The sequence below is a fragment of the Nicotiana tabacum genome, chromosome 7 (assembly GCF_000715075.1).
Source record: "Nicotiana tabacum cultivar K326 chromosome 7, ASM71507v2, whole genome shotgun sequence".
Taxonomy (NCBI): domain Eukaryota; kingdom Viridiplantae; phylum Streptophyta; class Magnoliopsida; order Solanales; family Solanaceae; genus Nicotiana; species Nicotiana tabacum.
Window position 1 is genome coordinate 66,862,447 of NC_134086.1, and position 26,003 is coordinate 66,888,449.

Below are 26,003 nucleotides of genomic sequence, written 5' to 3' on the forward strand. Positions count from 1 at the left end.
TTAAAACAACAAATGGACAAAATGTATCAGGCCTGGGCTAAAGGACAACCGCCATCCGCATACCCGGCTAACCCTACCTTCAATCCACCACCGGCTCAAACTCAGGATCATCCTGCCACCGATCTATCCCCGAGCTTTCCCATTTACCAACACTACCAGGGCACCACTTCCCATACACTACAATCTCCACCCCCTAAACCAATTCCATACCCTCCTCCACCAGTAACTCCTGTCTTCATAGCACATCCACCAGCTACGCTCCACAAATCTCCTAGCAAGCCTATGTTCCAGACCCAGGACAACCAATACTACCCCTCGGAGCCCACTTTCAAAGCTCCAGAAACCCATTCCTATACTCCTCGCTTTGACCTCCCGATAGAAGCTGATAAACCAGTCAAAAATAACGAACAGGAGGAGTTGTTCAGGAAAGTTAAAAGCTTAGAACAATCATTCAGAGACATACGGGGGTTGGGAGGGCAAGTCAGCGTGGCCTACAAGGACCTATGTCTATTCCCGAATGTGCAATTACCGACAGGTTTCAAGATGCCCAAGTTCGATCTATACAACGGGCGCGGTGATCCAGTAGCCCACTTGAGGGGTTTTTGCAACAAGATGAGAGGAGCTAGAGGAAAAGATGAATTGTTAATGGCTTACTTTAGTTAGAGTTTGAGTGGATCAACATTGGAATGGTATACCCGCCAAGACCATGGAAGATGGTACACATGGGATGATCTGGCACAAGCATTTGCTTGTCACTTCCAATACAATATTGAGATCATTCTAGATCCACTGTCCTTGACTAAACTGGAGAAGAAGCACAGCGAAAGCTTCAGAGAATATGGTTTCCGATGGAGGGAGTAAGCAGCAAGAGTAGATCCCCTAATGAAGGAAAGTGAGATAGTAGATTACTTCCTACAGGCTTTGGAACCCACTTACTATGGCCATTTAGTCTCATCCATAGGAAAGTCATTCAACGAAGTGGTAAAGATGAGGGGCATGGTAGAAGAGGGACTCAAGTCGAATAAAATCATGAGCTATTCGGCTATCAAATCGTCTACTCAGGCTATTCAGGGCGGCATAGGAGGGATTGGGAAGAAGAAGAGAGAGGAAGCAGCAATGGTTGATTCAAGAACTTGGTTCGGATCTAGGGGTTCACCTTACCACTACAATCAACCTCGACCCCACCAACAAACTTATCACCACAATCCACCCCCAACACTACTATTGCCCACCAGAACCTCATTTTTCCATCCACCATGCACAAGCATACAACCAACCTCCTGCCCACACTCAATGGCGTGCTCCCGTCCTACAAAATACTTATCCACATCCACGAGCCTACCAAAACACTCCCGGACCAAGTTTCCGGCCTAGTCAAGCATTCAAGAGTGAAAGGTTGCAGAAAAAGAAAACCTTTACTCCGTTGGGAGAATCATACACTAGTCTGTTCCAAAGGCTAAAACAGTTAGATATGCTAAGGCCGATACAGTCCAAACTGCCAAATCCTCCTCCAAAGAATCTTGACTATACTGTCAGATGTGAGTATTGTTCTGGTACTCCGGGTCATGATACAGAAAAGTGCTGGCACTTGAAAAGTGCGATACAGGAGCTTATTTATACCAATAGAATTGAAGTTCAAGCTCCCGAGGCACCCAATATTAAGAGGAATCCAATGCCATCCCACCAGGAGGCAAATATGATCGAAATAGTGCATGCGAAGGGAGAGCCCAAGAAGCCATCACAATCCGTCATGATGATTCGGTCTAGTGGAGTCAAGATAGATGAACAATCAGCAGGTGAGAAGTTGGTGATCAAGCCAAGCAAAAAGAGTGTTGAGCCATCTGTGGCAGTTGAGAAGGGGTCTTTAAGCAAAGTTGCAATGAAACAGGAAGGGGTGAAGGTGATTGTACTAGGAGCGGCCAGCAAACCCATCATAATCGTGGAAGTGCCCGCGTAGATCAGGTTATTATCAAGTCAGTAACCTAATTACCAATAATCAACAGCAAGGCTATTCCATGGAATTACAAACGGGTAACAGTGATGTACAAAGGGAAGGAAGTCAAAGAAGAAATCTGTGAAGTACAGGGTTTGACTCGCTCGGGAAGGTGTTTTACTCCCGAGGAGTTAAGAAGAGCTAAAGATAATCCAGTGCTAGTAAAGAAAGTCGTAACTGAAGAAGAAGCAGAATTCTTAAGGAAGATGAAGTTACAGGACTACTCTATCGTGGAACAATTAAGAAAGACGCCTGCTCAAATTTCCCTATTGTCATTATTAATCCATTCAGATGAGCACCGTCAAGCTTTAATGAAGATCTTGAATGAGGCATACGTTCCCGTTAAGATCTCCATGAATAACTTGGAAAAAATAGCCAACAAAATCTTCGAAGCAAATAGAGTCACGTTTTCCGATGATGAATTGCCTGTAGAAGGTACTGAGCACAACAGAGATCTTTACCTCACAGTAAAATGTGAGAACTCTGTGGTGACCCGGGTATTGGTTGACAATGGGTCAAGAGCAAACATCTGTCCTCTCTCCACTCTAAGCAAGTTGAAAATAGAAGATGAGAGGATCCATAAGAACAACATTTGCGTGCGAGGATTTGATGGCGGAGGTAAAAATTCAGTTGGGGACATAATGTTGGAGCTGACGATATGGCCAGTTGAGTTCACAATGGAGTTTCAGGTGCTGGATATAGCTATTTCCTATAATTTGCTATTGGGTTGACCATGGATCCACGCCGCTAAAGCAGTCCCATCAACACTACACCAGGTGGTCAAATTTGAATGGGATAGACAAGAAATAGTTGTGCATGGGGAAAACAGTTTATGTGCTCGCAGCAATGCCATTGAATCGGTCATTGAAGTGGAAGATGACCAGGGACCATGGGTCTACCATGTTTCTGCGATGTTGGTAGAGAAAGTTCTGGAGGGTAAATACATTCCAAATCCAAAGATAACTGCCGCATCAGTCATGGTAGCCTATGAGATGTTGAAGAATGGTTTTGTACTCGATAAAGGTTTGGGCTCATCTTTGCTAGGCATCATACAGCCGGTGTCCCTTCCTGAAAACTTGTGAACATTTGGTTTAGGATTCAAGCCCACTGCCGCAGACATAATAAAGGCCAAAAAGCTAAAACAGAAAGCATAGGTCCTTTCAAAACCATTCCCACTTCTTTCCAAATCATTTGTCAAGTCCGGTACCAGAAGTCGCCTAGTAACAGCAATTCCCAGTTCTGTGACTGATCTTGACAAGGAGTTAATTGAAAGATTTGAGAAGTTGTTTGACAGTGTGAACATGGTGGAAATTGGAGAGGGTTCTAGCAACGCGAAAGTGCAATTTGTCGGGCCAAAAACAAAGCTTAACAATTGGAAGCCTACTCTTCTCCCCACTCGGAAAAAGTCTTGGTAGTTTATTTTGAGTTTTCTTCAGTTTGTCTGGGTTATTCCAGGGTTGTAATCCAGATTTTTTATCTTTCAGTCTGTTTGAAGTGTGCAAACCTTGTTATCTTTCATCATTCAATGAAATGCAGTTTCCCTTTCTTTATCATTCCTGATAGTTTTTCTTTTCTTTTCTGTATAGTTCTTTTTACGCTGGCTCTAATGACATGACATACATGAGGAATCCTCAGCCCAGTCTTAAAAATTAATCTGATTCCGAAATAATAGTTCAAGAAGTAGATTGTGACTATGAATCAGAATACGATGAAGATGAAGCCTTCTAAGAGATTAGTAAGGAGTTAATTCACTTCGAAGAAAAGCCCAAACCCTACCTGAATGAAACAGAAACCGTCAATTTAGGAGACACGGATAATATCAGAGAGACTCAAATAAGTGCCCATCTCGAGCCAAAGATCCGGGAAGAGTTAATCAAAGCACTCATCGAATACAAAGATATTTTTGTATGGTCGTATGACGACATGCCGGGTTTGACCACTGATTTAGTGGTCCATAAATTTCCCACTGATCCAGCATTTCCTCCCGTCAAGCAAAAGTTGAGGAAATTTAAAACTGATATGAGTGTAAAGATTAAAGAAGAAATCACCAAGTAGTTGGATGCAAAGGTTATTCAGGTTACTCAATATCCTGTTTGGTTAGCTAATGTCGTGCCTGTGCCGAAGAAGGATGGCTAGATCATAGTATGTGTCGATTACCGCAATCTCAACAAAGCAAGTCCGAAGGATAACTTCCCACTACCCAATATCCACATTTTGATTGATAATTGTGCCAAGCGTGAGATTGGATCTTTTGTGGATTGCTATGCAGGGTATCATCAGATTCTAATGGATGAAGAAGATGCAGAAAAGACAGCATTCATCACACCATGGGGGACTTACTGCTATCGGGTAATGCCATTTGGTTTGAAGAACGTCGGGGCAACTTACTTGAGAGCAATGACTACTGTGTTTCATAATATGATACGCAAGGAGATTGAGGTATATGTGGATGATGTGATCATAAAATCAAAGCATCAGGCCAACCACATTGGGGATTTGAGGAAATTCTTCCTAAGACTTCACAGGTACAACCTCAAGCTTAACCTTGCCAAGTGCGCATTTGGTGCTCCATACGGAAAGCTGTTGGGATTCATAGTCAGCCGGTGAGGCATCGAGTTAGACCCATCAAAGATCAAATCCATCCAAGAATTCCCACCTCTGAGGAACAAGACTGAAGTGATGAGTCTATTAGTGAGGTTGAACTACATCAGTAGGTTTATTGCTCAGCTCACAACAACTTGTGAGCCTGTTTTCAGATTGTTGAAGAAGGATGTTGCGGTCAAATAGACTGATGAGTGTCAAGAAGCATTTGATAAGATAAAAGGATACTTTTCAAACCAACCTGTGCTGGTTCCGCCAGAACCAAGGAGACCTTTGATTCTTTACTTGACAGTCTTGGAAAATTCAATTGGCCGTGTACTTGGGCAGCATGACATCACTAGCAGAAAGGAACAGGCCATCTACTATCTTAGCAAGAAGTTCATGGCTTATGAGGTTAAGTACATTCATCTGGAAAGGACATGTTGCGCCCTAACTTGGGTGGCTCAGAAATTGAAACATTATTTGTCATCCTACACTGCTTACCTCATTTCGCGCTTGGATCCATTGAAGTATATCTTTCAAAAAACTATGCTGACAGGGAGACTTGTGAAGTGGCAGATCTTGCTCATAGAGTTTGACATTATCTATGTGACTCGGACTGTAATGAAAGCCCAAGCATTGGCCGATCATTTAGCCGAAAACCCGGTCGATGAAGATTACGAGCCATTGAGAACTTATTTTCCTGATGAAGAAGTGATGCATATCGATGAACTGGAGCAAATTGAAAAACCAGGCTGGAAACATTTCTTTGATGGGGCTGCCAACAAGAAAAGAGTCGGAATAGGAGTTGTGCTTATTTCTGAAACAGGGCATCACTATCCTATTACGGCTCAGCTTCGGTTTTATTGCACCAACAATATGGCTGAGTATAAAGCCTGTATTTTGGGTCTAAGGCTAGCTGCAGACATGGATATCCAGGAAGTCTTGGTCTTGGGAGACTCAGATCTTCTGGTACATCAAATTCAAGGAGAATGGGAAACGCGAGATTTGAAGCTCATACCGTACCGACAATGTTTGCATGATCTTTGTCAACGGTTTCGATCAGTGGAGTTCAGGCATATTCCAAGGGTCCATAATGAGGTCGTCGATGCTTTGGCTACCCTGGCATCAATGTTGCACCATCCGGACAAAGCTTATGTCGATCCTCTGCATATTCAAGTCTGAGATCAGCATGCTTATTGTAACATGATTGAAGAAGAACTTGATGACGAACCATGGTTCCACGATATCAAGGAGTACATCAGAATGGGGATATATCCAGTGCAAGCCACGGGGGATCAAAAGAGAATAATTCGACGGTTGGCAAGTGGATTCTTCTTAAGTGGAGGAGTTTTGTATAAAAGAACACCAGACCTTGGATTATTAAGATGCATAGATGCTAGACAAGCTACGACTGTCATGTCCGAAGTACATTCGGGAGTTTGCGGACCACATATGAGCGGATATATACTGGAAAAGAATATTCTCCAAGTAGGTTATTATTGGCTTACCATGGAGCGAGATTGTATCAATTTTTTTGTGCAAATGTCATCAGTGCCAGATACACGGAGATTTGATTCATTCTCCACCATCAGAATTGCACACAATGTCGGCACCATGGCCCTTCGTTACTGGGGCATAGATGTCATTGGACAAATTGAGCCAGCATCATCCAACGGGTACAGGTTCATTCTGGTAGCCATTGATTATTTCACCAAGTGGGTTGAGGCCAAAACTTTCAAATCGGTGACCAAGAAAGCAGTGGTCGATTTTGTTCACTCAAATAGCATCTGTCGATTCGGAATCCCAAAGGTAATCATCACACATAATGGTGCTAATCTTAACAGTAACTTGATGGAAGAGGTATGTCAACAGTTTAAGATTACACATCACAATTCTAACCCATATCGTCCCAAGGCGAATGGAGCAGTCCAGGCAGCCAACAAAAACATAAAGAAGATACTTCAAAAAATGGCACAAGGTTCGAGGCAATGGCACAAAAAATTACCATTTGCGTTGTTGGGATATCACACTACTGTCTGTTACTTCGGTAGGTGCAACTCCTTATTTGTTGGTATATGGAACTGAAGCAGTAATACCTACAGAAGTTGAAATCCCTTCCCTTCGGATTGTCGTTGAGGCTGATATTGATGATGATGAGTGGGTCAAAACTCATTTGGAGCAGTTAAACTTAATTGATAAAAAACGATTGGCAGCAGTATGTCATGGCCAGTTATATAAAAAGAGAATGGCAAGAGCATACAACAAAAGGGTGCGTCCCCGAAAGTTTGAAGTGGGTCAACAAGTACTGAAACGTATCCTTCCACATCAGGTTGAAGCAAAAGGCATTTCGCCCCGAATTGGCAAGGGCCATTTATTGTAACCAGAGTATTTTCCAATGGTGCGCTATGTTTAATAGATATCGAAAGAAAATGCATTGACATGGCCATCAATTCCGATGCAGTCAAGAGAAATTATGTATGATTTCTTTGTTATAATTGTTGATTGTTTGTAGTTGGCATTGTTTCAAAGATTGAAATGACGAAGGCAATTTGTTCTGATATCTAAACACTCTACCCTTTGTTTCCCCTTTTGAGCCTTATTTATTTTAATTCATACCCCTCTTTTGGAATCAATATCGAAAAAGAAAAAAAAAAGAAAAGAAAACAAAGAAATTCAAGTGTTAACTATGTTTGACCTGATTCCTGTTAAGGATACATAGACAGTCTCACGGCTCGGTCATAGTAAAATAAAAGTCAAAAGATCCCCAAGCAAGAAACTAGGCAGAAGTTGTGATTGTAATAAAAAATGTGATTCCAAAAGTTGTAATTCTAACCCATTTTGAAGTTGTTTTGAGCCCGTTTTATAACCTTTTCTTTCCAAACATATTCCAAGAACCCACATTGTTGTCCAAAGAAAGACCTTCCGATCAGTCTTCGAGAGATCCCAAGTCAAGCAATGTAAAGAGAATTCATATCAGGGGCAACACTCCAGTTTAAGCAAGAGAAATCAAAAAAATGAGAGAGTCTTATTGGTGAAAACCTTCGCGGGCACCATAAGGCGACAAGTAATTGAGGAACAAATAAATGAGAGAGGTTTGTCGGTGAAAACCCTTCAGTGCACTGCAAGTCGAACAAGGTCTTTAAGTTGGCGGAAAGTAAATGGGGTTGTGGAGGTCTTGGAGAACAAAGTAAAACAATTGGAAAAGAGATTGGTTAAATAGACTGGGTTGATTAATCCAAAATGCATACCATGATCATTGGCGCCAGTGAATCCACTCAGATAAGTTTCTTTTCCTATCTCCAACAGTCATCCAAATTTGGATTCTCTTCTTTATTCTTAATTCTCAAAATCGTCGCATTTCATTGCTGTTAATTTTTACTCCTCTAAAGCTCTTCCAAGGTTAGCCTTGTTCCAACAAATAAGAAGGAATGTCAAAGTGTACTACCAGATTCAAAATTGCACAAAGCAAAATCGGGCTAGGACATGCTGGGGATAGTATGATGGAAAGTGGGACCTAGGGTGTAAGCAAAGGTTAAATCGGTGGAATGGTTTAGTAATGTCATGAGAGATGTATGGTTATGAATAAAAGGGTCAGAAGTAAAAAACAACAGTTGGGGATCCTGTAGTTAAGGATCAGTTAGAAGGTCTAAACAGTCCTTTCGACCAGTTCAAGGCAGTTTGTTGAAGCAAAGCATGGCAAAGAGAAAACCATCCCCAGCAAGAATTCCACAACTAACCACCACGTTTTAAACTGACAAAATTTTCTTTGATTTAAAATAGGGGCAAATATGGCATTTGTTTCAGGAAATCACCCGTAAGGAGAGCAAATACCAGGAAGGTTTGATCGCAGAATTCTCAGGACCCTCCTAGAAAATGGGACTTAGTTTGAGATTCAAAATAATCATGAGTAGCAGAATTTGGCATAAATGCACCCTAGAGGATTATAAGTGGAGCTTCGAAGTTTGCATGTTTGAGATACATTTTTGACATTACCCTAGAGGCCTCGGATTTCAAAAAATTTTGGGAGACCCTCATAACCTCGATCTCTCGGGTTGGCCAACAAAGGGACAAAAAAGAACCCGTTTCCGCTTTATTTCCCCAAGAAAGAAGAAACACCATCGTTTTCCACCTTTTTACCCCATGAGAACAAAGATTCTGACTTCTCTTTTTTCCCAGACTGGTGACCATTATTTTCTGCTTCCTCAACCTTTTCCCCTATGAGAAACACCATTTTTTCACCTTTTTCCCCCAATTTAATTGGAATTTTTCAGGACCCTCCTGAATAATGGAACTTAGCTTTAATCAGAAACATTCATGAGTACAATATCTAGCATAAGCTCGACTTTGTGAAAATATAAATTGTTTTAAAGTTTTCATTCTTAAGACAAGACTCAATTAGAAATTCTCAGGACCCTCCTGGATAATGGGATAAAGTCTTAAGACCATGTGAGGTAACAAGTTTCATTAAATCATGACTTTAGAAAATATAGCATAACTTTGAAATTGGCATTCCACTAGAGATTTTTAGGACCCTCCTGGATAATGGGATCTAGCTTACAGATTGTTAGAGATATTTGGTAAAATGATTCAATTAACACTCACAGATGCGCTCGGCTACCAAACTGGGGCAGAAAATTTTTCTTTTATTTTGTCTATGTTGTTAAAGTCAGGTGCCTGTCTGAAGAACAGGGAAGAACAACACGGATGTTAAGGATAAGAAGTAGTTCATGATCAAATAATCAGGAGCCCGCCTGGAGAACAAGGGAAAACAAATCAAGTTTCAAAGAAGATCGACAAAAGTGTTGGTAAGCAGGCGCCCACCTGGAGGAACAAGGGAGAACAAGTCAAAGAAAAAGCAGTTTCGAGAAGAAGATGGACCAAGTTTCAGAAATCAGGCATCCACTTGGAGAACAAGGAAAGGCAGTTGAAGATTCAGTAATCATGCGTCCACCTGGAGAACAAGGAAAGGCAATTAAAGAGTCAGCAATCGGGTGCCCACCTGGAGAGCAAGGGAATACATTTCGAGTTTTGGCAATCAGGAGCCCACCTGGAGAATAAGGGAATACAATCCAAGTTTCAGCAATCAGGAGCCCACCTAGAGAACAAGGGAATACAATTCAAATTTCAAGTAGTCAGGAGCCCACCTGGAGAATAAGGGAATACAATTTAAATTTTAAGTAGTCAGTAGCCCACCTAGAGAACGAAGAGAAGAAGTAATTCAAGTTCAAGTAATCAGGAGCCCTCCGGTAGAACAGAGGATAGGCAACAATGGTCAAAGGAACACTTTTAAAGGTTCATCAACGAGGTGCCCGCCTGGAGAAAAGGGAAAGCATCTCAAAAATACACTTCAAGTCAGCAACAAAGGAACTTCTACAAGGAAACAAAAGCCAACAAGGCAACAATAGTCACAAGATCAAGTTTGAAAATAAATCTTTGTAAAGCATAGATTATAAGCTTAGTCTAGCTTCTTCATTTTGACATGGAAATCCAGTTTGGGCCAATCTGGCCAAAAACATTCTAAGCCCAAAGAAAATCAGTCCAAACCCACTCCAAATCCAATTAACCCAACCCAATACAAACCCCTAATCGGTCCGTCTCAGCCTAGACCCAAAACGACGTCGTTTTGTAACGGCTAACCCTGGCCGTTGATGTTTGATGATCAAACGGTCCAGAGCTTCGCCCGTTACCCGACCCTGACCCGCCCCTAAACCGGTCTGGCCCATGAAACCAAAACGACCCCGTTTTAATTATTGATTCAATCAGAACCGTTGGATTCCAATCATCTAACGACCCTGATTGAATCAATAATTTTAATATGTCAAAACCCATCAGACCCCCTTACCCCCTCATAACCCGCCTCCTTCGTCTCTCGTCTCTCGTCTCTCTTCAGAGACCAATAAATACACCACCACCTTCCGCTCGCCGGAAATCACCCATAGCGGCGGACGGTGCCAACCAGCCCCAAAGTTACACCGTAAAACCCCTCACTCCCCTCTTTACAAATCCATAACCCGTTACCTTCGAACATCCCTGGAGCCCTTCGAATATCGATTCGAAAGGATGAACCCTAGCGCCGCCCTAACTTTCTCCGGTGGTGGTGCCACCTCTGTTCACCACCAAATTCATACCACAAAACCTCCTCACCCCCCTCTTTTCAAATCTGTAGCTAGTCTCCTTCGAATATTCCCCTAGCTCTTCGAATCTTAGATCGAAATTTAACCCTAAATTCCCAAAATCGCCCCGAATCAGAGGTTTATTAAAATTCCAGACCATGTTTGGTTTTATTCGTGTGTTCTTAATAAGAACAAAAGATTAATATCAAACTTGGCCGGAAATTTAAAAGAATCGAAAACTTCTTCAATTTTTTACTGTACGAGGTTAATTTACGGTGTTCTCTTTCGGTTCTTCATTTTGTTTTTTTATTTTATCTTCATCTATTCTACTCCTTCCCCTGATTCTTTTTATTTTTATCTATTTTTTTTTCTCAGAGTTGTCGTATATCTTTGTCTAATTAGGATATTTAGTCTGATTAATTAATGTGGATTTTATCAGTTTAGGTTCATCATAAATTTATAGGTTTTTCAGTAAATGCAACACTGTATTAATAAGAATTGATTATTATAAGTTTAATGCAAGTGGTCACCTAATTGAGAAGTTTCTAATAGTGGTAGGGTAGAAATTGCATTACCGAATTAACTAAAAGCACTGAATTAGTGGATAATTAAGAAATGAAAAGTAGAATTGAAAGTGGTGAATGCACTAAGTTGAGTGCCTATATATAGATACTGAGTTCATACACAAAAAACAGAAAGTCTGGTACTCTAAAAATACTGAAATATACATATATAGAGAGATTTAAGTGAAAAATTTCAGAAAATACCAACGGTTGAACTGCTAATCTTTCATTGAGTTTTGAGTCATACTCAATTTCTTTCTAATTCCTGAAATTACTTTAACTCATTTGAATGGAAATGGATTGATTTTTTGGCAATTGAGAGTCTGTTGGTTCAAAGTTTTGCTAAAAATGCACTGTTCCATCGAATTTCATAAGCTGAATCTATTGTTTAACTGATTAAATCTGGGCTAGCTGCTGCTTTTGTAGCTGATCCTTCATTTTTCTGTTGTGTTTTGCTTTTCCAGGTATATTCCTTAAATTCCCCCTAATGTAAAGTCTGCTTCATATATGATATGGAAAACTGGGAAGTTCAGAGTGTAATGTCAGCTTGTTTCTTCTATTATAGTGTAGCTTTACTTTTATGAGTCTATGATTGGTTGGTGCATATTCTCCCTCTTGGTGATAGCATCTATTGAAAGTTGAATTTGGTTTAAGAATTAGCAAAGAAGTTCAATGTCCTATTTAATGTTTCATAGTTAAAGTTTGGTATTGTATAACTAAATCTTTTCATGATTTTGAACTCTTATGGAGGTTTATTTAACATTAAGTTTAATCAAGTTTGGATATAACTTGTATCTCTTTTGTTTGGACTCTTAATTGAAGTTGTTGTCAGCCCTTTTCAAATGCAGAAATTGGGTTTTGTTTGGATATGAATGATTCTAGAGTGGTTTAGACTTGGTGGCATCAGTAATAGATAAGAGTTCTAGTTTGATTCAACTAGTTAGAACTGTTTGGCCTTCAGTTTATGTCTAAATGCATGTCAATATAGATCTTTGGTTTAATCCATTTGTTTCAAGTTGGTTTTCTTCTAGTGATCTTGCCAAATTTGCTCTGTTCAGTAGCTTAATTTTATTTTAGTTTACTGAGTCTGCCTGGTGTATTATATCCTGCTGAATAATGTCAAAAGTCATGTTGAAAGCTGTATTTTGGTTTTATCTGATGAGGGATCAGCCCTCTAGCAAGTATTTTGAGGTTAAATGTTGTGTAATTGAAGGTTTTTCTGGGAAAGTTGGTTGGATAGCTTATTTGGTTGCATACGTAGCTAGATCATGCCAAATGATATAAATTGTGTATGCTTCTTCTTGCTAAGCAATGTATATGGTTATTACAGCATGCTACTTTGTAAGTCGATAGTGTCAAATTGAGCTTTAATTTTGTGTTCAAAAGGATTTGTAGATAAAAATGCTTGCTCTGTTAAATTGATTCCTCCAAGGGCTCGATCATGTGTCCTTGTCTTTTAGTTGTAATATGCTTGAATTGGGCCTACTATTGAGGCCTGGACCAAACCATTTAAAAGGGCCAGTCACTTATTTTCCAGTGTAAAATAAGGTAGAGGAGTACACTTGTTGTTTAAGTTCAATATGTATTTGGATGAGTTTATTAGCTTAGATGAATTTGTAACTTTCTGTTGCAATTCTTGTTAAAAGGTACAGTTTAAAGTTTTTTTTTTAAGTATTTTTTTAGTGATAAAGTTTGTACATGTGCAAAAAGCAGAATTTGGTTATAGGTGTCATAAATGCAACCCATAATATTGTAATCTAAGATCTTAGTATTAAACAAGTAAAATTGATATATGAAGTATCACATCCCATTGTCCATAGTAATATCCTTTTAATGTTAATACAAACTCTATCCGCGATTTCTCTGTGCTTCTTTTTCACGTGTAGGAGTTCGATTTTGAGATTAGCTGATTGGTGACTAAAATGACCTTTGGATAATAAATTGAAACTGCTTTGTGTATTAGGCTAGGGTCTAATCATATAGTAGTACAAGTGAATAAAAATGGAAAATATTTTATTTTGTTTTTTTTTAAAAATTGGAAAATAAATATTGGAGCGCCACTATGTGTTATGATTTGCAGGGGATTACTTTCTTTGTTCTGGTTCAAAAGATTCGGACCAAGCCTAAAAGGAAAAAATGTATCTCTTGAGTTTCTAAGTTTGAAAAATGGAATTGGTTAAACCAACTTTAGTCCATAGTAATTAATTACTGAACATGTTCCAAAATCGTTAGTATGCCTCTATGCACATTCTCATCAGAAATATATCGTGATTGTGTACACGTTCGCGTGACATGATTGTGATTCTAAAAATTAAGACCAGAGTTTGCATTTGCGCAACTTCTATAAAAAAAAATTAATAACAAGAATGAGTTTTCATAGAGTACTATTTAATTTAGTTCATATAGTCTGAGGTGTGCCATCCACAATTTAATCACCCATGGCCCTCGTATTAATTTCATAACCTGGTTATAAAAATGTCAAATACTCTTAGTTGCTTTAGGCCCGTTTAAATATACTATCGTGGTTGTGGACACGTTCGCGTGACGTGACTACGATTTCTAAAAATAAAACCGGAGTATGCGTTCGCGCAACTTCGGCCAAATTTTCTCAATAATAATAAAGAGTTACTAATTGTGTACACGTTCGCGTGACATGATTTTTGACACGCCAAACAAATGGGTACACGTGCGTGTGACCTATTTCAAGACAATTTTTCTTAGTTTAAAAGTGGTAAGCCGTAAAGGCACATAGGTTCTAAAATCAGTAATTATATAATTTTGATAAGCCAAGTATGATCAAAGCGACCGTGCTAAACCCACGAAATTTGGGAGTGCCTAACACCTTCTCCCGGGTTAACAGAATTCCTTACCCTGATTTCTGTGTTCGCAGACAGTAAATAAGGGTCAACTTCCTCGATTCGGGATTTTAAACCGGTGACTTGGGACACCATAAATTATCCCAAGTGGCGACTCTAAATTTAATATAAATAATCCTGTTTCGATTGTCACTTATATTGGAAAAACTCTCTTGTACTACTTTTGGGTGGGTAAAAAGGAGGAGTGACAATAGCGAAGGGGCAGCTCCCCATTCTATTCCAAAGACCTTCAAAATGCCGCCATATTTGAAAATGTACGATGGGACCACGGACCCGGAGGATCACTTAATCCATTACGTTACCGCACTAAAAGGTAATGATCTATCAAAAGAACAAGTATCGTCTGTGCTGCTGAAAAAGTTCAGCGAAACTCTGACGGGAGGAGCATTGACATGGTATTCCCAACTACCAGCACGATCGATATTGACGTTCGAAGAAATGGTAGATAAGTTCATCATTGCTCACGCGGGAGCGAAAAAGGCCAAGTCTAGGGTTAATAATATCTTCGCCATCAGGAAAATGATGGGCAAGGGACTTCAGGATTTCCTAGCTCGATTCAACAGAGTAAGGATGAGCCTACCGAACGTGTCAGAAGGGATGGCAGTAGCAGCCTTCCAAAATGGGTTAAACAGAAACAGATCAAAAGCAACCACAAAACTACTCAGTAGACTCATGAAGTACCCCTTACTACGTGGGAAGAGATCCACAATGCCTATTGCACCGAAGTGAGGGCAGACGAGGGCGACCTGAACGGCCCGCTTTAGCGATTATCAGTTCAGACCGAGACCAGGAGAGATTGATGTAACGACGGGCGAAGGGATCAACTGCCACGTTTCAATCGAGAAAGGTATCAGTCCTATATCCGAACACCCAATCCGCTTCCTCCACGACACGCGAGTGTCGCGCCCCGACACACCGCGCCCCTCCAAATGAAAGAGGTATTCCTCCATTGCTATCTGCTCATAATTTTTGTGTTTCCCCTTCAGAGACAGTGTACGCACTGGAAAAGCTTGGCACGAAGGTACAATGGCCGCAAAAGATGAAATTGGATCCGAGCACTAGGAGGTTGAACGTCCTGTGTGAATTCCACCAGGAGAGAGGACACAAGACCGAAGACTTCATAGGTCTACGACAAGAAGTAGTGAGGATGTTAAACCAGGGATACCAGAGAGAACTACTGAGCGATAAAGGACGGACCAACTTCCTTCGTGGGTACTACCAACCTCAAGGACCTCCAAAGCCACCATCACCAGCTCGTACCATACAAATGATCATTTGCGGCAGCGACGATACGGTAATCAACCATGTAAAATTCGCCACCACACATAAACTCAAACGGACAGTTGCCTACAAACGGTATGACGACCTCGAAGACAATATCATCTTTGATAAGTCGGATACCGACGGTTTGTCTTTCCCTCACTATGATGCTTTGGTTATAACTTTATGCATCACAGATACCGATGTAAAAAGAATAATGGTGGATGACGGTAGCGACGCGTGTATTGTTCACCCATGAGTTCTCGTGCAAATGAGACTTGAGGATAAAATAATACCGCGTTGCATAACACTAACGAGTTTTAATAATGCAGTGTAGCAAAATCTGGAGAAATAGTGCTACCCGTCCTGGCAGGAGGGGACACCCTGGAAATGACATTCCACTTCATGAATCGGGAAACAGCTGACAATGCCATCATAGGACGTCCATAGATACATGCCATGCGGGCCGTCCCGTCATGTTTTTACCAAGTAATCAAATTTCCCACCCCATGGAAGATATTCAGCATCTAAGGAAGGCCATGCACCGCCCAAGAATGCTATCGGATCGCCCAAGATTGCACACATACCAAACAACTAAAAGGGGCAAGTGCGAAGGCATAGTAATCAGCCATGTCGGGAACCAGACTCGACGTACAAGTAGAAGACATCAAAGACCCGGACATCACAGAAGCTTGCAAGGCAACCATAGAGGATCTCGATCCTGTCCAGTTGGACAATATCGACAGCACAAAAAAGTCTTGTGTTGGACACAACCTCTCGGAACCAGGTAAATATCGTGATTTTTTAACTAACAATGCCGATTTATTTGCCTTTTCCCACTCAAATATGCCAAGAATCCCAAGGAAGATCGCCATATACAGGCTGAATGTCGATCCACTTCATCCACCGGTACGACAAATAAGGAGAAAGTTCAATGCCTCCATCAATCAGGCGGTCAGCGAGGAGGTTGATAAATTACTCACTAACGAATTAGAGAGACAAAATACCCCCAATGGGTTGCCAATGTGGTCATGGTCAAAAAGAAGAATGGGAAATGGCGGATGTGTGTCGACTTCACCGATCTGAACAAAGCATGCCCGAAGGACTCCTTTCCGTTGCCCCACATCAACCAGCTCATCGATGCGACAGCGAGGCACGAACTGTTGAGATTCTTGGATGCCTACTCCGGTTATAACCAAATTCTAATGGCCAAAGAAGATCAAGAAAAAACAACTTTCATCACTTACCGAGGGACATATTGCTATAAGGTAATGTCGTTCGGACACAAGAACACATGGGCCACATATCAAAGACTAGCTGCCAATATGTTCAAAGAACAGCTCGGCAAGACCATGGAGGTTTACATCGACGACATGCTAGTAAAGTCGACAAAGAGAGAGGACCGTATCGGCCATCTGAAGGAGGCCTTCGATATATTAAGGCAATACAGAATGAAATTGAATCCCGAAAAATGTGCCTTCGGCTTAACTTCGGGAAAGTTCCTAGGTTTCCTAGTATCATGAAGAGGTATCAAGGTAAACCTAGATCAGATCAGGTCCATCGACGCAATAACGGAGATACTGACCGGCAAAAAGCAGGTGCAGAAATTGATAGGACGAGTAGCCGCCTTGTCGAGGTTCATTTCATGGTCCTCGAATATATGTCACAAAATCTTCAATGTGCTAAGGAAAGACCACGGACTGCAATGGAATGAAGAGTGTGTCGACGCCCTAAGAAAACTGAAAGCGTATCTATCTTCACCACCACTACTGGTCAAAGCGGACCCAGGAGAATGTCTACTTGTGTATCTAGCAGTTTTTGAAGTTGCGGAAAGCGTAGTCTTGGTCCGTGAAAACGAAGGTACACAATCTCTGATTTACTATATTAGCAAAACCTTAATCGATGCCAAAACAAGGTACCCTTACCTTGAAAAGCTAGCTTTGGCATTAGTCGTAGCTTCATAAAAGCTTAGACCATATTTTCAATGTCACCCCATAAATGTGGTGACAACCTTCCCCCTAAGAGGGATACTACACAAACCTGAACTATCGGGTAGACTGGCCAAATGGGCCATAGAATTAAGCGAGCACAACATAACATACCAGCCATGAACTGCCATTAAGTCGCAAGTGCTCGCCGATTTTGTCGCTAATTTTAGCATAGGAATACTGTCTAAAGTAGAACAGGAAGCGCTCCGCGCTTCTACGCATATCGACCTCTGGGTCCTCTACACTGATGGTGCATCTAACGCCTCGGGATCAGGACTGGGACTTGTCATCGAAGTCCGTATGGGCAAAGTAATTTGCTAGTCCATATGATGCCTCGAGATAACTAACAACGAGGCTGAGTATGAAGTCGTGATTGTAGGTTTGAAGTTAGCCCTCAAATATGATGCCTGACGGCTCGTCCTTCATTGCGACTCCCAACTCGTGGTGAACCAGGTCACTGGGACTTTCCAAATCAAAGAACAAAGACTATAAAAGTACCAGTCAGAAAATTGCAAACTACTACCGGAATTCGATGAATGCCGCCTCGACCAGATACCTAGGGCACAGGATATCGAAGTAGATGGCCTCGCCAAACTAGCTGCGGCCACCAAAAATATCAACAGGGAAAACATGGGCACCCTCCTCCATTGCTCAATAGACCACGTCGAGGTACATTCTGTAAACCTAACTTAGGAATGGCGTAACTGCCTCGTAGCATATTTGCAGGATGGAACGCTCCCGCAAGATAAAAAAGAAGCCAAAAAACTCTGGGTACAAGCAGCTCGATATAGCCTCGTAAACTGTGATCTCTACAAAAGAATGTTCAGCGGCCCCCTAACCAAATGTCTTGGGCCAAATCAAAATAGACTAGTACTGGAAGAAGTACATGAAGGGCACTGCGGTGCCCATACGGGAAACCGCGCCCTCGTCCAATGCCTCATCCGCGTCGGATACTACTGGCCCACCATAAAAAAAGAAGTCGCGGACTATGTTAGGAGATGTGAAGAGTGTCAGAAGTACACCCCTATGATACATCAAGCAGGGGAACTCCTTCAATCCATCACTTCACCATGGCTATTCATAAAGTAGGGAATAAACGAGGTAAGGTACGTTTCCTTTGGTTTTATCTAATTACTTTTCTAAATGGGTGGAAGTAGGTGCATATACTCAGATACGTGAGCAAGAGGTCATCGCGTTCATATGGAAAAACATAACATGTCGTTTTGGCATCCCCAAAGAAATCAGCTGCGACAATGGACCTCAATTCGTCGGAAAAAGAACAACTGAATTTTTCGAAAAATGGCACATCAAATGAATACTCTCCATGCCATATCACCCTGCCAGCAATGGTCAAGCTAAGTCCTCCAATAAAGTAATACTGAATATATTGAAAAAGAAGCTTCAGGATGCTAAAGGGCTATGACCTGAACTACTGCCGGAAGTATTATGGGCATACCGCACTACGCCAAAAAAAACCATCACAGGCAAAACGCCGTATTCGCTGGCCTACGGGACCGACACAGTTATACCCGTCGAGGTCGGAGAGCCCAGTTTGAGATACTCCAACGAGAGCAAACCTAGCAATGACGAAAGTAGGCTACAAGATCTGGATGAAATCGAAGAACAGAGAGATATGGCCCACATAAGAATGGTAGCCCAGAAGCAACAAGCGGAAAGGTACTACAACAAGAGGACCAAGGTGCGACCGCTCAAAGTCGGAGATTACGTCCTCAAGGCTAAAACACAAGTAGCGAAAGACCGTAATGAGGGAAAACTGGGAACAAACTGGGACGAACCATACAAAATCATAGCCGCAACAAACAAAAGAGCATTCCAGTTAGAAACAATAGAGGGAAAACTACTCCAAAACAACTGGAATGTCACCCATCTCAAGTACTTCCACTTCTAAAAGAGGGTGTCACCTAAGTCGTACTCTTTTTCCCTCACTCGGGTTTTGACCCAATCGGGTTTTCCTGGGGAGGTTTCTAATGAGGCGGCAAGGAAGATGCCTCGAGGTTCGAAGTGATGTTCATTACCCCGACCCATCGACATGATATCTGAAGCAAAGTAATGAAGGGACTAGATATAGATAATCGTCTCCATTGTATATGCAGAGTCGTGTGATTCTCACAAGAATATAATCAAATCTCCATTGTATGCACAGAGCCGACATGTTACTGGATATAGATAATCGTCTCCATTATATGTACAGAGTCGTGTGATTCTCACAAGAATATAATCAAATCTCCATTGTATGTGAAGAGCCGATGTGCGACCCTTTACAAATATATAATCAAACCTCAATTGCATGAATAAAGTCGATATATCTTCCTAGGGGAATACGATCAAATCTCCAACAAGAAATAGCCAAGATCATCGACAAAAACATGAGTTTGACCTTGTTCGAACTACGATGGGATCCTACTTCGATGACAATTCGAAGCAACATCCCAATGGCCAAAGCCATCGACAAAAACATGAGTTCAACCTCGTTCGAACTATGATTGGATCCTACTTCGACGGTAGTTCGAAGCAACATCCTAATGGCCAAAGCCATCGTCAAAAGCATGAGTTCGACCTCGTTCGAACTACGACGGGATCCTACTACGACGACAGTTCGAAGCAACATCCCAATAGCCAAGGCCATCGACGAAAACATGAGTTCGACCTCGTTCGAACTACGACGGGATCCTACTTCAGCGACAGTTCGAAGCAATATTCCAATGGCCAAGGGCATCGACGAAAACATGAGTTCGACCTCGTTCGAACTACGATGGGATCCTACTTCGATGACAGTTCAAAGCAACATCCCAATGGCCAAGGCCATCGACGAAAACATAAGTTCGACCTCGTTCAAACTACGATGGGATCCCACTTCGACGACAGTTCAAAGCAACATCCCATTGGCCAAGGCCATCGATGAAAACATGAGTTCGACCTTGATCGAACTACGACGAGATCCTACTTCGATGACAGTTCGAAGCAACATCCCAATGGCCAAGGCTATCAACGAAAACATGAGTTCGACCTCGTTTGAACTAAGATGGGATACTACTTCGACGATAGTCCGAAGCGATATCCCAATGGCCAAGGCCATCAGAAAAAAAGGAAAGAGGAGTCTTCGCCCAAAACCTAAATCGACTTAATGGCTCGACAAGTATACCGTATATCGTAAACATTACAAAGAAGAGAAAATCGACAAAATATATCTTACATTGCATCAAAATGTTATTTACACTTGTCTTTACAAAGGGGCTCAAGTATGCCCCCTGCAAAAACCCCAAAAAACAAAAGCAAGTACAAATAAAGACTACACATCATCCCCGGTGGGGTAAGCATCTTCATACCACGAGTCCGAAGCAAGACGGTTCACATTATTAGAGTTAATGTCATCCCCGTCAGGTGTGAGGGGGTCGTACCCGCATGCCTCACGAGCTTCGGTGTGCACAGCTTGAAGCTCCGCCTCAATTGCCCTCCCCTCGGCGTGAAAAGCCTTGTACATGTCAAGCCAAGCCTCAACATTGACCTACAACTCATATAAACGACGAGGCATGACCAGATTGGCTGAGGTGTGAGACGTAGAAGGCTGAGAACATCGACTTTCATCCTCCGCCCTCAGCAAGGCCACTTGTCCATTTAACGTAGACAGCTCTGCCTCCATTTCTTTGACACGCCCTTCGAGCCCTGCAACCTTACGACTAGAGGCCTCCTTCTCTTCAGCCAGCTCCGACATGCAAACGCAGAGGGAATTCTCCAAAGATGCGGTTCCAGAAATAGGTGCCACCAACTTATTAGTATGCTAAGCTCGCCCTTAAGCCCCTCTACCTATACCGCCTTTGCACTCAACTCAACGGTCAAATTGGCCACCTTTGCCTGCAAGTCGGCATTTTCGGCCATCACCCCCTACTCAACTCAAGCTCGTCATCCTTCACCTTAAGGGAAGCCTCGAGTTCGCTATTATGAGCGGCACTCTTCATGATCTCCTCATCCCGCTCCATCAAATCTTTGATCTTATGCTCTTGTTGGTCCTCCCACTGTTTGAGCCCCTCGCAAAACAACTGAAACCCAGGGTCCTAATGATAAATGTCGGCTATCGCACGATGCTTAGCATGATACTATTGATATTTGGAAGACATCTTCTCATAAAGGCCCATCCTTCTCCTCTCCCTACGCTCTCCCTCAATATCTATGACGAGGGTCTGAAAAAAGGGGAGAAGTTAGAAACAAAATGAAGAACGATGATCACCACACAAACCCAACAACGAAAAGAGAAGGAAAGGCACCTACCTGCAAGGCCACACCGGAGACCTTATAAGACAACTCCACGTTGCTCATCGCCCTAAGCACCTCGTTTTTAGGGGCAGCACATAGAGGAGCTAGAGCAGATGCCACTTGCTCGCAGTTCAGCAGCAAGTTGTAGTCCCCCGAGATGACTATGTGACGATCAGACCCTTCCGTTCTGACCTCCACATGAGTATGGCGACCTACGAACTCATTGACATCCTCTAGGTCGACTTCTGAACCTGAGCCATCACCCTTAACACGACGTCCTCTGACGTTAGACGACGCACCACCCTCAGCAGAGCGCATTGAGCCAGCTCCTGGGTAAACTCCTTCCACTTGGGGAGATCTCCCCAATAAAATGGCGTTAGCCATGAATACGGGCATGTGAGCCATCTCCGATGCCCTGCTTCTATCAGCGTCTATGGCCATGCCCTTCCCAAGTTCCAGCCTCCTCCTTTTTCTTGATAACAGCTCATCCCCATTAGAGGATTCGTCCAAAGGGTGTGGGGCTGGTACTGAAGAAGCCTCCTCCCTCACGACCACGACTCGAGAGGGACCTTCTAATTGAATAGGTTGGGGATGACCCTCTTAAATAGACTCACTCAAAACAAATTGCGTGTCCACGGCAGCAACGGCCTGTCGAAATGCAGGGACTGGCGCCCTCTGCTTGGAAGCCCCCTCGACTTATCATCACGAAAGGTCGTATTAATAAACAAGTTCGTACGGCCAACGAAGTGGTAAGGAAAACATTTACCAAAGGGAACTTTAGGGCCGTAACGCTTCACAAAGGCGGGCCAATCTCGCATTTCTGCTGCATGAGGCAACAAACGGGCTACCCAATCCCTGATATCCACAATAGGGCGAGGTGGATGACCCATAGCTGCAAACGGAAAGAAGACAAACTTTATAATGAATACAGATGAGAGAAAAGTAAAACAAGTGGATACACTTACGAGTATCGTTCCATTGCTCCAGTAACCTGGCAGAGTTAGAAATGACGTTCGGTTTTGACGAAGAAATACTTATGCCAAAACTTGCAACTTTCCCGGTCATCTGCCCTGATCACCAACCCTTTCGTACCAAAGAGCCTCAAATGCACCATGGTACCCCTGTAGAAGCCAGGCGTGAACAGGTGCAAAAGGTGGTGGATAGAAACATTACATTCCGCCAACTCTGCATACTTGGTCACCAACAGAAGTATCTTGAGCGTATACGGCAAAAGTTGCACCGGACAAACTTGGTATAACCTACAGAATTCTTCCGCTAAGGGGAAGAGAGGAAGGGTATAGCCAATCATGAAAGGGTACTCATAGAAAGCACAGTACCCAGAATCTGTGAACATCTATGAAATCTCTCCCCGCCGGAACCATATCTACATAAGAGGGAATGCCGTACTTTACAGGAAGAGAGTCAATATGAACTTGCTCCGTCTTAGAGAATACGGGGTCCTGAGTAGGAGGGGGATCTTTGAGAAAGTCACTTCGAGATAAGGGATGCTTCGGTAGTAGCTCCTCCACCGAAGGAAGGCTGTCACCCTCTTCTACCATCGTATCTTCACTGCCAGAAGTGGGCGCCGTGGACAATGGGGTGGCCTCAGGAACCTCATCATAAGAATGACGAGACCTCGGCATAGTATTGTCCAAAAGGGTATCAACACAAAAAGTAGGAGGTGGAAGAAGCTTCGAGTGAAGAACGTAAGAAGAAGCAGAAGGGTACGAGGGCAAGCTTGAAAGAATGAAGGAGATTATCAGGAGTGGAATGGCCAAAAACTTTCAAAAAAAAACAAACCCTTCACCTATTTATAGGGTTGGGTGGCGCCAAAATCGAAGCGGAAAGTCACAAAGTAGCGCTTAAACCGGAGCATCAAGCCATCAACTCTTGCCTTGAAAACATGCGTGATAATGACGCACGTGAAGATGACATCATTTCCCGGTAAAGCATATTACCTAGTGTCTTGCTAAGCACACTAGCATTCCTTCATTGGCCATTTCGTAACGTCACAACGGCTCAAATTTCTCCATAGGAACGCATGGTGTTCGCTCATCGAGGACGCACCCAGTTGCGACCTCGACAAGCGGAGGGACTAACTATATGGGTCCAAATTTGACCGACCATGACCGACAACGAGTAGGACGATTGATGGAGCCTCCTTGAATTGACGTCCTGAGGGAGACGACCCTAAGACAAACCATAGATTGGACGACCCTTGAAATAATGTGTCACCATTAGGGGACATTGGGAATATCCCTTCAAATATTCCTTTTATTTTGTCTTTTACAGTTTAGAAGAATTTCTCTCTTAGTATAAAAGGAGGACAATAACCTTGTAACCGGAATGAAACATTACTATTTATGAATGAAAAGAAACCTCATGACCCGTCTTCTCTTTATCTATCACTCTTTCTAGAGATTATTATTCTCATCTAGGATGTACCCATTCATCTTTAATTGATTTGTTCAAAAAGGTTTCAATATATTTTGAGTCAAACAGTTCCCTTTCCGAATCCCCAACACAAGAATTCCCAAATATACCAGAGCATCGAGTTGGAGGGCCATTCCCATCTCTATAGCCGCTAGTGGCCACGAAGTTAGGATCATTCATCGTTACCCAGTATTTAACTCTATCTCCGAAGTAATTGAAGCATATGTTTGCGAAATAGCTGAAATCATCCCTGAGACAAAACCCATGCAACACGAATGTAACTTATTAACATATATGTTAGATGTTGAGAATGTGTTAGATGTTGTATATCAAAGCGATATCTCCAGTGTTCACCAAATAGTGAACGAACTTTTAGAAAATGATTTGGAACATGCTAAACACATATTGGAAGAATTTGATATAAATGAAGTAACAATTATAGAAAATGAGGAAGAAGAATCAACTGATGAAGCTCAAACTAGTAAGGAAGAAGAATTCTCGGACAAGAACAATATGTTGATGAGCTTTAAAAAGTTGGTTTTTTTTAATAACTCTCATTTTATAGCTAGTTTCTTATATGATTCAATCTAAATATGTATTTTATTATGTAGATGACAGGCAAGGGTCGAGGTAACAATGACCCTATTGGTTCTCAGGGTCGAGAAAAGGCTAGGAAGGGAAGGAGGAGGGTAGAAGATAATACTCTATCTTTTCCACCCTCTTCAGAGATGCTTATGCATATGCCTATGTCTTATCCTCCACCCCAGGGCTATTATGAGCTACCACAGCATCACGAGCCCTACACCTTCATACAGACACTGTGTCTTTCATCATAGGGCCATAGGACTATACGTCCGGCATACAGTCCAGCTGCCTCACGCCCACGTGGATCGCAGCCATCTGCATCGCATGGATCGCATCCATCCATGTCACATCCACATGGTTCACATCCATCCGTGTCACAGCCACTCGGGTTACAGACATCAGTATCACAGCCATCAGTATCACAACCACTTGCGGTCCATCAAGCTATGTCACAGTCACAAGGATCGCATCCATCTTCATCAGTGACTCCATCTATTTCAGGCCTTCGCCTGCGAGATAGTAGCTCTGAACCACCTACACCTTCCACACATGCCTCTGATATACATGCTTCGGATGGTGCTGATGATGACGAGGAGGTGCATTATGATCAATATGGCAGGATCATCATAGTCCCTGAGGGTGATGGGTAGGAGTTATTTGTTATTTTTACGTTTATTGTTTTGTACAGTTTGTACTAAGATATTAATGTAATTTTTTGTTAAATTGCAGGTTCATCCCGAGTAATATTACTACGAGGATAATCACCAAAGCCACCAGAAAGCTTTATGATGGCCCTTATGCGACTTGGAGTGAATTCCCATTCTCGTTGAAGGAGCAAATTTTCAATCAATTTAAGGTACAAATGTTCTTTTAAGCAGTATAATTATTTATGTTTATGATATTTCTATATAATATTTAACTTTTGAAATACAGAGCAAGTGTGTATGGGAACACCGCTATAGCGCGAAAGTGGCTGCAAATTTTCATCAAAAAGCTCGCAAGTGGTTGTCGCATAGTTTCTCCAAAGCTAGAAAGTTGAACCGAAATCCTGACTGGTTGCTTCAGAATTTATAGGAGGATTTGCAAAGGCAATGGCTTACCGCAAAGTTCTTAGAGAAGAGCGAAAAAGAAAAGAAAGCTCGCGCATCTGAGAAGGGAGGCTCCTTGCATACTGGAGGTGCGATCAGCCTAGGGACAATAAAAAGAAGATTGGTACCTAATTGCTTAATTTATTTTAATTTTCAAAGTATATCTATTTTGTTTATTAACTAAAATGTATGAGTTTTCAGGAAGAGAAGTTGGGGCATCCAATGAACCAAGATGAGCTATTCATGGAG

General features: G+C 42.2%; 1 protein-coding gene across 1 annotated transcript in view; it reads right to left on the minus strand.

Annotated features, from left to right (window-relative positions):
- The window catches only part of LOC107781911 (beta-glucosidase 46-like), a 36,518-nt gene extending 11,438 nt beyond the window's left edge, over window positions 1–25,080 (minus strand). Inside the window, exons 1-2 of the mRNA XM_075218443.1 lie at window positions 25,064–25,080; window positions 24,156–24,331 (exon numbers count right to left, since the gene is read on the minus strand). Of these exons, the coding sequence (XP_075074544.1) occupies window positions 24,156–24,331; window positions 25,064–25,080 (193 nt within the window). The remainder of the gene's footprint in view (window positions 1–24,155; window positions 24,332–25,063) is intronic.
- Between the last annotated feature and the right edge of the window lie 923 nt (window positions 25,081–26,003).